The sequence below is a fragment of the Musa acuminata genome, chromosome BXJ3-11 (genome assembly GCF_036884655.1).
Source record: "Musa acuminata AAA Group cultivar baxijiao chromosome BXJ3-11, Cavendish_Baxijiao_AAA, whole genome shotgun sequence".
In the NCBI taxonomy this organism is placed as follows: domain Eukaryota; kingdom Viridiplantae; phylum Streptophyta; class Magnoliopsida; order Zingiberales; family Musaceae; genus Musa; species Musa acuminata.
Genome location: NC_088359.1, coordinates 10,418,230 through 10,434,555, shown reverse-complemented (window position 1 = coordinate 10,434,555; position 16,326 = coordinate 10,418,230). Strand labels below are relative to the sequence as shown.

At 35.9% G+C, this 16,326-nt stretch overlaps 2 protein-coding genes across 3 annotated transcripts; both read right to left on the bottom strand.

Moving 5' to 3' along the window:
* Nucleotides 1-6,481: 6,481 nt before the first annotated feature.
* On the bottom strand, nucleotides 6,482-7,792 carry LOC103971269 (probable esterase PIR7A). Its single transcript, XM_009385260.3, has 3 exons — nucleotides 7,320-7,792; nucleotides 7,099-7,233; nucleotides 6,482-7,023 (listed from the first exon to the last, which is right to left on the bottom strand). The coding sequence occupies exons 1-3, from the start codon at nucleotides 7,749-7,751 to the stop codon at nucleotides 6,688-6,690; spliced, it is 903 nt and encodes a 300-aa protein (XP_009383535.2). The 5' UTR covers nucleotides 7,752-7,792; the 3' UTR covers nucleotides 6,482-6,687.
* Nucleotides 7,793-10,272: 2,480 nt separating this feature from the next.
* On the bottom strand, nucleotides 10,273-16,326 carry LOC103971268 (lipase). 2 transcript variants are annotated; one of them, XM_009385257.3, is made up of 11 exons: nucleotides 16,139-16,326; nucleotides 15,985-16,054; nucleotides 14,179-14,258; nucleotides 13,837-13,902; nucleotides 13,662-13,709; nucleotides 13,507-13,574; nucleotides 12,874-12,946; nucleotides 12,619-12,780; nucleotides 11,296-11,490; nucleotides 10,870-10,958; nucleotides 10,273-10,737 (listed from the first exon to the last, which is right to left on the bottom strand). In XM_009385257.3, the coding sequence occupies exons 2-11, from the start codon at nucleotides 16,049-16,051 to the stop codon at nucleotides 10,524-10,526; spliced, it is 1,062 nt and encodes a 353-aa protein (XP_009383532.2). In that variant the 5' UTR covers nucleotides 16,052-16,054; nucleotides 16,139-16,326; the 3' UTR covers nucleotides 10,273-10,523. The 2 variants fall into 2 exon arrangements, with proteins under 2 accessions (XP_009383532.2, XP_009383531.2); XM_009385256.3 differs by having other exon boundaries at nucleotides 16,157-16,326.

Below are 16,326 nucleotides of genomic sequence, written 5' to 3'. Positions count from 1 at the left end.
AAAATCCACTTCATTGTTGCCCAGTGCTCTTTGCTTAGATTTGTAAGAAATCTGCTAGTAACACCAATTGCATATACCATGTCTGGCCTCGTACGTACCGTTGCATATATTAAACTTTCAACTACTGAAATATAAGGAACCTTTTCATTTTTTCCTTCTCCTTATCACTTGATGGACTTTATTCTAAGCATAACTTGAAGTGATCTACAATAGGAGAACCAACTGGCTTTGCATTACTCATACTGAACCTTTCTAATACCTTCTCGATATATTTCTCCTATGACAACCAAATCGTCTTAGTTTTTCTATCACAGAAAATCTATATGCCCAGTATTTGATTTGCTGGCCCCATGTCCTTCATTATAAAAGACTCACTTAATTTCTTCTTCAACTTGTCAATTTTAGACATATCTTTCCCAAGATTAAACATGTCATCAACTAAGAGAACAATAAAATTCTCACCAAACTATTTGATGTACACACAATGATCTGAAGCCATTCTTTTGTATCCATTTTCTGTTATAAATGAATCAAACTTTCTATACCATTGTCTTGGAGCTTGTTTTAGCCCATACAAGCTCTTCTTTAACTTACAGACAAAGTTCTCTTTACCTTTGACTTTGAAGCCTTCTGGTTGCTCCATATAATTTTTCTCCTCCAAATCACCATGAAGAAAAGCTGTCTTCATATCTAACTGCTCAACCTCCAACTCCTGGCTAGCAGCATTACCAAGAGTAACACGAATATAAGACATTTTAACAACAGGAGAAAAAATCTCTTCAAAGTAAATACATTTCTTTTGACCAAAGTCTTTCACAACCAATCTAGCTTTGTATTTTGGTTGAGAACAATATTCTTGAGTCTGTTGAGCTGACAGCCCATAGTGGGTTCAGCCCACACCCCTTTGACCTAACCCTAGATCAATATAAGGAGGGTGTGGTGGCTACGTTTTGAGGAGCAGGTGGTTGCGTTTTTGGTAGAAAAACTGTAGTAACATGGTGATCCTTGCAGCAACAAAAGGGAGGAGAAAAAGATAAAATCCAAAGAGAAAGAAAGGGAAGAAAATAAGGACAACGCAAAGAGACTATTCTCAATCATCCAGCAGTGTTCTCATCTCAGATCAAATCTATAGTAGATTCTTATTGTGATTACTTGGGGAGAATTAGGGAGGATTTAGATATTGAGTACAGTGACGTGATCATTGTATCCCAGTTATTCTCTTGTGATTGTTGCTAGGGATTTGGGCAAGAGATTGAGATTTGTATATTTATTATTATTATAATAGATTATCTCTAGTTTACCCCATGATTTTTTACCCTTCACATTGAAGGGGCTTTCCACGTATATCTTGGTGTTCTATTTTATTGTGATTCCATTTAATTCTGTTGCGTATTATGGTCTTCTAGTACTTATTCATATACAAAGGTTATTCCGCATTATATCCCATCAACTGGTATCAGAGCAAGGTTTTGGTGATTTAATTTTATATTTGAACATGGAGGTCAGTAGTATTTCTCGTATGATTAATTTGAATGGAAACAATTGGATGATATAGAAACCAAGAATGAAAAATCTCTTGTGTTGCAAAGATTTGTATGGACCTTTGCAGGGGGATAGTGCAAAACCCATAACTATGATAGATGATGAGTGGAAGATGTTAGATCGAAAAACAGTTGGGTTTATTCGACAATGGCTTGATGATAGTGTCTTTCACCATGTTTCTATTGAAATTTTTGCATATTCTCTTTGGAAAAAGTTAAAAAGTCTTTATGAAAGAAAAACAGTTGACAACAAAGCTTTTTTGATCAGAAAACTTGTGAACCTAAAATATAGAGAGGTTGCTTCTATTGCTGAGCATTTGAATGAAATGTAGAGTATTACTAACCAGTTATCCTCTATGAAAATGTCTCTTGATGATGAGTTGCAGGCATTATTACTTCTCAATTCATTACCAGAAAGTTGGGAGACACTAATGGTTTCCCTCAGAAATTCTGCGCCAGATGGTGTTGTCACTATGAGTCAAGGAACAAGCAGCTTGTTAAATGAAGAGTTAAGAAGAAAGAGTTCAGCAACATCTTAGAATGATTCACAGGCACTTATCTCAGAGAACAGAGGAATGTCAAAGTCTAGAAGCAGTTCACGCATGAGTAGGAGTAAGTCAAGATCAAGAAAAGATATTGTTTGCTATAACTGTGGTGAGAAAGGACATTTCAAGAACCAATGTAAGCAACCTAAGAAGAGCACGAAAAAGGAAAAAGAAGTGGAGTCTATAGAGTCAAAAGATAATATCACAACTATAGTGCAGGGTGGTAATTATTTGATTTTGTCTCATTCTGATGATATTTTTTCTTGTGTGTGTCAGGATCTTGAGTGGGTGATTGACACATATGCTTCTTATCATGCTACACCACGGAGGGAGTTTTTTGCTATCTATAGGTCTGAAATTTTTGGTGTTGTCAAGATGGGCAACTATGGCATAGCAGACATCATTGGCATGGGTGATATCCATTTAAAGACCAACCTTGACTGCAAGTTAGTGCTTAAGGATGTGAGGCATATGGTTGACTTGAGGCTAAATTTAATTTCAGTTGGAAGGCTAGACGATGAAGACTATGATACTAGATTTCATAGAGGGCAATGAAAGCTCAGTAAGGGTTCTCTTGTTATAGGTAGTGGAAAGAAATGTCATGCTTTGTACAAGTTGCAAGCTAAAGCTTATGGTGAGCAGTTAAATGCTATAGAAAAAGACTTCAGCATGGAGTTGTGGCACAGGTGACCGGGATACATAAGCGAGAAGGGGCTGCAAGCTCTTTCTAAGATAGAGGTATTGCTAGACCTCAAAGGTACATATTTAAACCCTTATATTAATTATTTGGCTAGTAAACAACACAGAGTTTCATTTGCTAGTCCTGTTTTGTCTAGAAAAATGCATGTCTTAGACCGTGTTTATACAGATGTATGTGGTCCTTTGAGGACAAAAACTCCTGGTGGATCTGTTGATGTTCCTGGTATAAGTGGTGCACTTTATTTTTTCACTTTTATAGATGATTTTTCCAGAAATATTTGGGCCTATGCTTTGAAGACCAAAGATCAGGTGATTAATGTCTTCAAAGAGTTTCATGTTAGGGTTGAAAGAGAGACAGAAAGATAATTGAAATGCATAAGATCAAATAATGATGGTGAGTATATAAGATTATTTAATGATTATTACAGGTCACATGAGATCCAACATGAGATAACAGTTCCTAGTACACCTCAGCATAATGCAATTGTAGAGAGGATGAACCACGCTTATGATTTGGTGCTACTACCAAATGGAATAAATGCTTGCAACTCATCATCAAAAGACATTTTCATAGAGGATAACTGGTTAGTAATACTCAGCATTTCATTCAAATACTCAGCAATAGAAGCACCCTCTCTATATTTTAGGTTCACAAGTTTTCTGATCAAAAAAGCTTTGTTGCCAGCTATTTTTCTTTCATAGAGACTTTTCAACTTTTTCCAAAGAGAATATTCAGAACTTTCAATAGAAACATGGTGAAAGACACTATCATCAAGCCACTATCGAATAAACGGAACTATTTTTCAATCTAACATCTTCCATACATCATCTATCATAGTTGTAGGTTTTGCACTATTCTCCTACAAAGGTTCATACAAATCTTTGCAATACAAGAGATCTTCCATTCTTGGTTTCCATATCATCCAATTGTTTCCATTCAAATTAATCATGCAAGAAATACTATTGGGCTCCATGTTCAAATACAAAAATTAAATCACTATAATCCTGCTCTGATACCAGTTGATGGGATATAAAGTGAAATAAACTTTTGTATATGAACAAATATTAGCAAGTTATAACACGCAGCAGAATTACATAGAATCACAATCAAATAGAACACCAAGATATACGTAAAAAACCCCTATAATGTGAAAGGTAAAAACCACGAGGTAAACTAGAGATAATCCACTATAAGAATAATGAATATACAAATCTCAATCTCTTGCCCAAAACATTAGGAATAATCACAAGAGAATAACTGGGATACAATGATCACATCACTGTACACAAAATTCTAAATTCTCCCCAAGTAATCACAGTGAAAATCTACTATATATTTGATCTAATATGAGATGAGAACACTGCTAGATGATTGAGAATAGTCTCTCTATATTGTCTTTATTTTCTTCCCTTTCTTTCTCCTTGGATTTTTATCTTTTTCTCCTCCTTTTTGCTGCTGCCAAGATGTGTCATGCTGCCCTCGTTGCTACCTTTTTATGCTTAATATAAATTAGGGTTAAATTAAGATGGAGTGAGCTGTGAATTGATAAAATCCATCTTGGGCAGAACGTGGGCTGTCAGCCCAACTTCCTCGTTACGTTCCTTGTGTTTTAATCAATACCTAATCGGATATTTTCTCTAATAGATTAAACATTTTGAGATTACACATCACTCAGCCGACGATCACACGTTTGTGGATGATGTGTTCGACACAACTTTTATGAGAATCACATCATTCTCGGAATCCATCCACAATCTCTCGTTGTCTTGATGGTCGTTCCATCAACATGTAACAGTGCTAAAGTCGCAATCGCTTCCTATTGCGATCACGAATTAAAGTCAGAGTTAGGAGCAGATGTGATTCACCTCCAATTTGAAGTCAAAATCATATGAGAGTGATGGCACTATACTTCTCCTGACTTGTCAACTTTGACCATACGTGAAATTATTCATATTCCAAATGAATAATGGATCCGTGATTTCTGATGCAAGAAGGGACGAAACCACCACCTTATTTGTTTTCTATAAGGTAAAGTCCTCATCACCTTTGATTAAATTAAATTAAATTAAATTATTATTATGTATCTTTTTTCATCTCCTTCGCTATCAATCTTTGTGAATTATTGATGCCTACTGTTTTATCGAAGCCGAGATATTTTTTATATTCACAATCATATAAGAACAAGACAACAGTGGGAAGAGAAATATTGCAGTGATAAATTGAATGATTTATGACTTTCAAAAGAGACCGATTTAAGATGATGAGTTGGTTCAAAAAAATTAAAAATTTGCATCAATTTTGAATTTTTTAAATAATTGTTTAATGTAAGTTTAATTCAGGCAAGAATATTAAAATTAAATTAAAATTTGTTTTTAGATGAACAGTTAATTTGGGAGTTTCAGTAGATGCAGAAATATCCATCTTCTGATTAAAATCAGATTATTGGATTTCTTATCTTGACCCCGAGAATTCCTATAGGGTAATGTAGGAAAAATCAAGTACTAAACAAAGAGAAGGAAATATTAAGAGAGATAGGAGAAATTATAAATGATTGTGATACATAATTTTTTTAGTAATGAGTCTACCACACGTCTAATAACATTATTGAAATCTACCATATTTCCGAGATATTTTCCAACAAAAAAAAAAAAGGTTTGCAATGAACGTCAAATTAAGCAATTTTACTTATCAGAATTGTATATCCAGAGTTGAAATTTTGATACTTATTCTGACATACTTTATACTTTGAACATTATTTTGTTAATGATGTACCAAATTTATTTATCAATATTGAGGGTTAAAAATCTCACTTTATATATTTTACATCTGAGGTATTGGTCTGTTACTGGTATACAAGATTTATTCACTTAAAGGTTGATAGTTGAAAACAATAATGGAACATATATTTTACTTTAAACCTAATAATGAAAGATTGAGGGTTGGATATCTCATCTTATATATAACTGATCCACGTACCAAATATTGAGGTTCAAAACCTCACTTGATGTATCTAAAACAAAATAATAATAATAATTCTGATGATAGTTTATTAGATCCACTTATTAAAAATTTAAAATTTAAAATTTTATTATATTTTTTAAGATGCTAGTTGTTAATACTTTGTCGAATCAAAATATATCACATTTTATTTTCATATTAAAAAATGAATATATATATATATATATAATGTTTGATTTTGATATAATAATCTTTTAACAGGATTATTATTATTATTATTATTATTATTATTATATATATATATATATATATATATATATATATATATATATATATATATATATATATATATATATATATATCATATATCATCAAGATTTAAATTTGGAACCAATAGGATTCCTACAAGAAACTTTAAAAGTATAATAAGTAGATTACTATGTTTTAATTTATATACATGAGATCGATTGTTAGTTCCCTAAATTAGTTAGTATTTGTTTTCATAAATAAATTATAAACAAACACAATGGATTATTGGTCATTCAGTCCAAAAGAATCATATGCTATAAGAGCACATCATACGTTTGTATGATGTATCTATCCATCTCACTTATTGTCTGATTGACCCAAAGCACATGAAGGAAATGTTGAGGCTTGATAAATACATATATATATATATATATATATATATAGAGAGAGAGAGAGAGAGAGAGAGAGAGAGAGAGAGAGAGAGAGGGTTGCACATGTTCTCGATGCCTTAATATATTTTATGTAGAACAATGATGTATGCCTCGGATGCATTCCACAAATGAGTACACCAGAATGCGTGGGGGTAATCCAAGAATTGATGAGATCGAGAAGAAGACAATGTTCATGTCGCATCGAACTTTGGGTGTTCAATCAGAGCTTTCGCCGAACGGATTGGGGGTTTGCAATGCCAAGCTTACCTCAGGCGGCCCCCACCACGTGGTCGAGGCAAATCATGGGAGGAAGTTCTCGATCCATGCTCGACGGCGATCTCCACGAGGAGCCTGAAGAGCTCGCGGGGCCTCGACAGCATCACCATGTGATCGGCGGCTTCGATCTCCATCACCTCCGCCCCCGGGCTGCGCTGGATCATCCACAGCTGGAAGGCCTCGCTCGTGGACTTGTCCTCCTTGCACACGATGAACACCCGTCTCACCGACCCGAACCTCTCCTCCGTGAGCTGCATCATCTCGTTCGCGTCGTCGAGGAAGCAGCTCGCCGGTCTCACCAGCATGGTCGCCAGCGTCAGGTCCTACGGGAGGTAGAAGAGGAGGCTTAGACGAAGCACAAGAGCTGGAGGAGCTCAGGGTTCCTTCCGAGCTTTTACCTCCGGCGGGCTGAGCTGATACAACCTCGTCGACAAGTAGTTGTATCCGAAGCTGATCGAGCAAATGCTCAGGGGATCTTTACGGACTACGAGCGTGGAATCCATGTAGGCTTCGAGTGGATGTCCTTTGAAGAACTGCCACGACATGGAAGGATTCGTCATCTCGCTTTCTCTCTCTTTCTAAGTATATAGATTGAAGGTGTGGCGGCCGCGAGACGTACCTCTTCTGCAATTCTGGCGAGGGAGCAGGCGGGGCTTGGCATGATGCCGGCGACGAAGACAGCGACCAGCACTTTCTCAGGGAATCTCTCCATGGCGAGCGCAACGCAGGCGCCGCCGTAGCTGTGGCCGACGAGTACCACCTTCTCCCGCGGCGGGATCGACGCCATCACCTCCATCAGCGGCCTGGCGTAGTCCCCGAACGAGCGGACCTCGTCCAGGCGCTGCGGGTGCACGCCGCTGCCGGCAAGGTCCAGCGCCGTGACGGTGTGCCCGGCCGACCTCAGCAGCGCGGTGAGCTTGTACCAGCACCACGCGCCATGGCCGATCCCGTGGACGAGAACGAAGTGCTGCTTGCTCCTCTCCTCCTCCATCTCCTCCCTTTCAACTGAGAGGGAGCTTCCAATAATGGTTGATGGGGCTCCCGTGTGCATCTCCAACGGTTCCGACTCAGGTATTTGATATGCTTCAGATCGAGATTCTCTGAATGTGTAGGGAAGACGTCCCCCACTTCACCACCAAGTCAGACAAAAATGTCTGCGGTGTTGTTCCACATTACTATTTATTATTATTATTATTATCATTAATCTTTTCCTCTTTTATGGTCGGTAAAGAATTGGTGAACGTGACAACGACATGTGAGACAAAAAAAGCTGACAGAATTCGATCCTATTGAAGTTACCAGACCCTCATTGGTCACCCACCCACTAAGCATCAGATTGTGGGGAACAGTGGCTTTGGCTTGGTGGTTGGGAGTCATTTTCAAGAGGCTGATCTGTATTCTTAAGAGGTCATTATTGTTGTTGTTGTTGTTGTTGTTGTTATTATTATTATTATTATGTTACTTAGAATAAAATATTAAGATGATGTCTAGAACTAATAGAAAAGATAAGAAAATATTTTAATTTCTGAATAATTAGAGGGAGAAACATTCAAAATAATATCTTGCTATAAAACAGTACTAATGATAACAAATAGGACTAACGACACAACAAGAAGAGATAGAACGAAATTTATTATTAGAAATTATGAATAAGAATTTAGAGATCCGAATAGTTAAAGTTTTACTTGTGTTGGTGTTGTTGCAATAATTATTCTTTTAAATAACAAAATAATGATTGTGTTTTCTTCCTGTAGAATGAAAGTGTATACAGTCATAAAATTTTTTTTGTACTTTTCTACCAATTTAGGATGATGAGAATATTTTTTTTGTGCTTTTCAGATAAGAGTGACGTGATAGCTAATGCACAGTTATAAAAGGAAAACTCTATAATCTCATTCGGATTAAAAATCTATAATTAAATGGTAGCAGTAACTGATAAATATTAGAAAGTATAAGCACTGCAAGAAGATATATATATATAGAGAGGAATCAAATATAGCCTTTTCAGATATTCCCATTGTAATCTAAATTGAAATTTGTATTTAGATAAGAAGTTGATTTAAGAATCTTTTATTAAATAGAGAGATCCAAAAGGGAAATTGAATTTTCAAAAGAGATTAAGAGAGGATGAGAGATGAAAAGATTAAAAGTAATTATGATGTGCACAAGTTCTCGGTACTCAATGTCTCCTTTTATCTCCTGTAAGAACTGTTGAACCCCACTGCTTTCACGAGAAATTTTTGCAACAGTGATCTACTCACGTAAAAGAAAACATGAATGATACGTGAGCATCTGATCTTTTTCACGAGGAGGCATGGAAGAACACAATGATGACTGTCTTAGACGAGTTTGCTCAGGTTGGAAGAATCCCTCGTCTTTGTCGGAACACATGTCCTGCCATGTCTACTATGTCAAACTTAATGGAAGTCCTCGATCAGGTCGAATGACAAACGCAGAGACCGAAGCTAATTACCTATTACTACTCGTACTTAACTGTGTTGATATTTCGATCTTTATATTTTAAAAAATTATATTAATATCTATATAATTATAAAAATAAAATATCTACATTTATTTATCCTAACATCATCAATTTTATTAATAAAAATATAAAATAAAAGATAAAAAGATAATTTTAACGTCATTATCAATGAGGAACGATATCGGTGGTGACGAATGGTGTTAATGGAGGCAAACAACAACGTCGCTAAGGGCCACGGATGACTATCATGGATGAGGAGGGCGACGACGAGAGGTGAGGGTAACTCTACATTTGTATCAAGTTGATGCATATATCGAACAACCCTTTCACCACTCAACAACTATGTCGGCACCGACACAGATGCCACATCTCTCACCATCATTTTCTCATCCACAATAGCTATCCGGAGCCCCTAGTGATGCCACATCTATTATTACCGATTGAAACGTTAAAATTATATTTTTTTTATCTTTTATTTTTGTTATTAAAACTAATAACGTCAAGGTAAATAGACCCAGATGTTTCATTTTTGTAACTATACATATGTCAATATAATTTTTTAAAGTGTAAGGACCGAAAAGTTAATGATAACGTCTAAGTATTATTATCGAGTGAATAATGTAAATCTTATATATGTTTAGTTTAACTTATCGTAAACAAGGTTGACAAAAGATTCAATTTGAGATATGTGATAGGTGAAATCGTAATTTGATTTATCGTATGAGTAAGCTGGAAAAAAGATCAATCTTCTTTATTTTAGAAAAAAGTACTAAATAATGAGCGAGCAGTTAATACACGAAATCTTAATCTGATTTACTCTTAAACGAGTAGAAAATTTTTAGTGAACTATACATTTGTCAACTTACATTCAAAGAGAATTAACGAATAGTTTCTACATTAGCTATGAGTTTTGAGTCACTATACACCCAAAAAAGAATAAAAATCCCTTTAGGATACTCCTTTTGAGGATTTGACTCACATAGTTCTGAGCTTGGATTATGGTTATCATTCCTGGTAGGAACACAATACTCACTTGTGACAGGTGATAAGTTACAAAAACACTCTTCACAAGAAGTAAATTCACATAATCTGGCAAAGACAGACTTATTCTACAATATCATGTTAAATCATTAACCCAGAAAGTACAAATCAGTGTTTCTTGATTGGCCCATTCAGTGTGTATGTATATATATATACAAATACAGCTTTGGCAATTTTGTGAGGACTTGCAACCATAATAACTATGTACAAGTAGTTAATCTTTTGGATCTTCTATTATTTCATCATGGGGCTATTGGGAGGATGTTATTCTCGCTTTGTTTGACAATTTTCCTCACAATGCTAAATGGCATTCCTACTTTTATCTGCTTCTACACTTTGTTGTAGAACTGATGAAACCCCAGGCCGCTTTGACAAGACGATGTTTCCTGCAAGGTCTACTTGGTACTGCACCATATTGCCATGGAACACGATTCTGCAGGTGCCCCAAGTATCTGCCTGCATCTCGATACCAAAGTATGCCAGGTGATCTGATACGCTGTTCCCACTTACAGACCTTTGGACAGCACGACAAAAGATGATTAACATGATAAACATCACACACCAAATTGAAATACAGATGCCGATGTTAATCATAAACATCACACACCAAATTGAAATACAGATGCCGATGGAACCTAGCATGTACCTGCTGCAAGAAGGGTCTTCACCAGAACCATCACAAACCTTCTCGATCATATAAACAAGACTGCCTATTCCGACATTATGGACCCATACCTGCAAACACAAAAAAAAACATAGAACATTCAGGAATTAAAAGATGAAACGTATCAGTATCAAAGCCAATTGTTAGAAAGAGCACTCGGCGAAGATTGGCTGATTGAAATGGTGAAGGCAAGTAAGATCCGCTATGCTTAGTGCATTAAAATGAAGTGCTCATCATGGTCTTCAAAAGAAAGCAATTTGATTACAAGGTGCAGATTCAGAATCTAGCAGTAAAGTTAGAAGAAAAAGAAAACATCTTTGGAATATATGGCTAAACCCCAATGTAGTTTAAAACCAAACTTGAAATCAAAATACTATGGCAAAAAGACACAGAACTCGACTCACTTACCTCTCTTGGAAAGTGATGGTATGTCTTTTGGGGAAAGTAAGAATAATAAGGTGGTAAATGTGGCACAATATCATGCTCATTGGTAACTCTAACTGCATTCTGCACGTGTTTGCTGAAGTACGACACAAAAGCAGCATTTCCCACTCGAGGTTGTCCAAATGTCATGAGTTGAACATTGTGTATTCCGTAATTGACCTATAAAATAAACATATGCCTTAAAAAACTGCTAAAATGAAATAGAAGTCGAGCTCTAGCACCTACTACAAATCTAATATTAAAGTCATGAAAAAAAAAGACCAATCCTTCTTATAAAATCTTTGTTCTACTCCAGAAAAATGCCTGTGGAGAAAGGACACCAATCCTTTCAAACATTTAAGAGGAAACTGATGCCCTAGAAAGCCAAACATTTGAACCGATGTCCTAGAAGAGATACAGGCATGAAAAGAATTATTTTAAGAACCAAGGCTAGATTAGACCAAATGACAAGGCGTAATTAATTAATTTATAGTGTGAGACAGTTAACCGCACATGCTCCAATTGAAATGGAATTTCAAGATCCATAACATGGAAGGAACCTATCATTGCATAACTTGCTAGAGATTCTATCCTCCACAACAATCTGAAAATGCCTTCCACAGGAAAGAAACTGGTAGAGACTAACAAGTGACTACCTTGACAACATTATGGTTGACAGGATCACAAAGGAAAACATTATTGTAAAAAGTTGACTTCCTATGCCAAAGATGATTACTGACATCAAATTTCGCAATGATAACCAAAAAGCAGTAAAATCCACAATAGAATCCCATCAAGTAAATACCTTGACAACATTATGGTTGACAGGATCACCGTGGAAAACATTATTGTAAAAAGTTGACTTCTATGCCAAAGATGATTATTGCTGTCAAATTTCGCAATGATAACCAAAAAGCAGTAAAATCCACAATAGAATCCCAACAAGTAACTACCTTGACAACATTGTGGTTGACAGGGTCACAGTGGAAAACATTATTGTAAAAAGTTGATTTCTATGCCAAAGATGTGAAGTGCATTTATGATGTACATTTATGATGTGAAGTGCTGTCAAATTTTGCAATGATAACCAAAAAGCAGTAAAATCCAGAATAGAATCCCAACAAAGGATGTGAAGTGCATTTATGATGTACACTTCGTCTGGAAGCAATTCACACAGGAACAGATTCAGTACTCATATAAGAGTAACCGAAATCCAACATTAATATGCTGTAAAAATCTAACAATAATATGCTGAAAAAAACTATAATGTAATAACTGTAAAAGAGAAGTTAATAATAGAATACTTACAGTAAGATCAAGTGCACAAAAGGAAGCCATAGCACCTCCCATGGAATGCCCTGTAACCATGACAGGAATATCTCCGTACAACTCTCTGGCCTCTTGAACAGCACTAACAATCCCAGGACGTAGAGTTGTATTATGATAAGCAGAATAAAACCCATGGTGCACCTTCAATCACATGAAGAAAAATATAACCAGGAATTAATGTGCACTTTTAAAGTGGATAACTGATACTTCCAAATATTAATTGGTGTTACCTACCATAGCGTCAGGCATGTCTGGGTAGTTCAAATCCAGCTGCTTCCAGAAGAGGTCTTGAATCCAGTTGCGAATGCTAGCAAAAAGGAAAAGAAAACACTTAAATATAATAAACTCATTTGTGTAAAGAAAAGTTAACTCAATTGCCTTCTAATAATTCCAATCCAGTCTCAACAAATTTCTCAATTTATGATGATCATCAACAGTCATCTTGAAATGATGGAATTTTCTGAAACAAAATGCATACTCCAGCAAACGAAATACCACAGATTGTCTCTAATTTGGACAAAAAAAATATATAAAAGCTTCTACATCTAAACATGATTTACATCACAATCCAATGATTTGATTACATTTCTAAAGTATCACGTAGCTAATAATTTCATGCTTCTGTTCAGGTTCAGGATTTACAATTTAAATCTTTTAAGTCTCCAGCATTTCCATAGATTCTTATCCAGAAAGCTGCTCGACATTTACCTAACTAGATTCCAGGAATATCAAAACTACAAGTATGATAGTACATAATTTACATAGAACTAACAGAGCCATGTATTATTTGGTGGTATAACCAACATGCAAGTGCAAAATTCAATTGCTATCTATTTATACATAAACAAGAAGGAAGTGTATTAATACCTATGTTCTTGAGTTCCCCTGAAGGCAACTATGACAGCGTTAAGGTCATGAGCTACACCAACATATGCCTGTTTATGTAGTTATATGCATGGTAATTGGACACATGGTATTCAAAGATATTATTGATTAATTAGAGTAATAAATTTAGAACACACCTGTAAACAGTTCTCAACATCAACAATCAGCTCCACCACCTCAAAACCCTGTCCAACTACAACTTAGTTTCTCTAGTTACCGATGTTAAACATCATCATAATAATATTAAAGTTGCCATGTCAAACCATCCAGATATACTAACCCAATGGAACAAGAAGAAAATTGGTTACTAACCTCTGTCAAATCAGTACATCTAGAGCACGTCCATGTAAATAATGCAGTCAGATCCGACATGTACACCTGCAGGACTCATTTGACATCCAATGGTCAAAAAGGGACTTGAAAAAATTGTTATCGATGACATGGATAACAAGTGGAAATAAGTAGTTTGCTAAATAATGTAACCAACAGTTCAATTTAAATAAATAGCCACATCAACAAAGTAAGAACCAGAATTTAGCCCCTTGTGGATAATCCCTGGAATCTGGACCAGACAAGGACCATCTGAGCTAATAAGTATTATCTCACATAAATCCAAGTATTTCTCATTAAAGAAGACTTGGAACACAAACTTACAGCAGAAGCATATTCAACAAGAATCTTGGCAAGAGTATGATTATATACATGACCGTCGTTCTTGTGACCAACTCTAAGTCCTGTAATCATGAAACACAAAAGTCAAAAAGCTGTCTCAGATGCAATAACTGACACTCAAATTTTGCTTACAATAAAGACATGGAACAGTAATAAAGCATAGTATTCAATAACCAGTGTTGCATCATGTAAATGCATCTAAAATGTAGCAGGATCAAACTCCAACAGTACTATTGTGAATATAGTTACATCGTAACGGAACCAAAAAGGAAAAAAAGATGACAAGCAACAATTCATGGCATTGTGCAAATAGCATGCAGGGGCACCAAAGATCATACTACAGCCACCTTTTTTCCAAAATGATCTGCATACCTAAACTAGAAGAATTTAAACTAGTTGCTAACTGAGAAAGCCCGTTCTATATGACAGCATGAACCTAGTAATTAGATTTAGGGTAGTCAAGTCTGCTACCTGATGGAAGAAATGAAGCAGGAATTTTGGGATAGAGAAAAAAATACTCTAGATAAAAGCCACCATAAATTGTTAGAAGGTTAAAATTATGCTAACTGTGGCCCCAACTTTAGCAAATGTCTTCGATAAAAGCATGCATATGGCAGCAAGGATAAACCCTATAGTGGAACTCAGCATGAAAAAGTAATAATGACAAGGCAGATGAAGGAACAAAGAAAAGCAAGAGTTATTAAAAAATTGAGAACTTCTCAAATTGCAATGAGTTTTCTTATCTGAAAGGAATAACCACGGCCACAAACAAATGTGGAGCATAGTAAATTTGCCAAAAGCACAAGTTGAACATGTCAAGAAAGCAGTTGATACCAATGATAATGAAGATCGAACTCTGTATGCAGATAAAATAAGTAAATTGCAGGAAAGTCACATGCATGTTAGGGCTATTATAGTACTGAGCATGAATCTTGTCGATGAAGTGCTTTCACAATAATAACTGAACTTTGTGACTTGATGCAATTCATAAACTTCAGATATGCACTATCACCTTTTCTTGGACACACATAGCCATATGCTAGAGTTTCTATATGATTGAATTATACAAATGTGCTATCTAAGTTGAGTTCTGGCCGGTAGCAGAGGCCTTGCCAACATCACTAAACAGATCAAATTATAAACTGAAATTTAAAGAGAAGATAGCTCAGTGAAATCCAATTATGGAAATAATAGATTGCATCAATTTGCTATGGTCAATGTCTTATTTTATTTGGTTTCATACAGAGATGAACGTAAAATTTGTGAATAGAAAACTTGAAAACTAGTTTTTATCTTTCTCCAACATATTTGTGATTCTCCATTTTTACCCCAATGGCTCTTTACTTTTTCTAAGTCGGTATTCCCTATATTTGCATCCCAAGTTGAACTAAATCATTTTCCTTTGATTATTTATCAAGAAGAGTCCCATCGAAGGCCCATAAACAAGCAATTTTAACTTTCATTGGCACGATTTCTGTTGCTCACAGTGACCCTTGAAGTAGAGAAAATTTCCACGTTGTTCAGATTTCTAATTCCCTCGTGACCTCAACCATGTTCTGTCGGCAACATACAGAAACAAAGTGCTAATATATGTCAGTTTTACGGAATCAGTTCCCCCAATAAAAAATCTCTCCACTTTTCCTTGAACGACGCAACCAAAAATCAAATCTTGCAACAAATCATCTCATGCAAAATTAAATCTTTTTGCAAAAAGCTTAAAGCACTGAATTCCAACTACCATTGCAGTAAGAGCTCTCATTGCGAAATAGGTAAGGACAAAGCGATTACCTCTCCCGTGACAAATCGACAGCAGGCAGATCAGAACCATCGCCACCAGGCATCGCGGTCGATCCATAACCTACCCAAAGCATCACTCGAGAATCGACGATTCAACTCAAGACAAGCGGCACGAAATTTCTACTTGCAATCAGCTTTTCTCTACCTGTATCTCGATTCTAACCTTTTTCTAGACCCAAGATCGCTCGTGTGATCGAATCCTCAAAAGTACTCCAAAATCCCTTTAGGGAAAAGGACGAGAGAGAGAGAGAGAGAGAGAGAGAGAGAGGCTGAAGGGGTAAGATCGTATCGAGAGAGGAAATATAAGGGCAGAAAGGAGAGGAAAGAATGGAT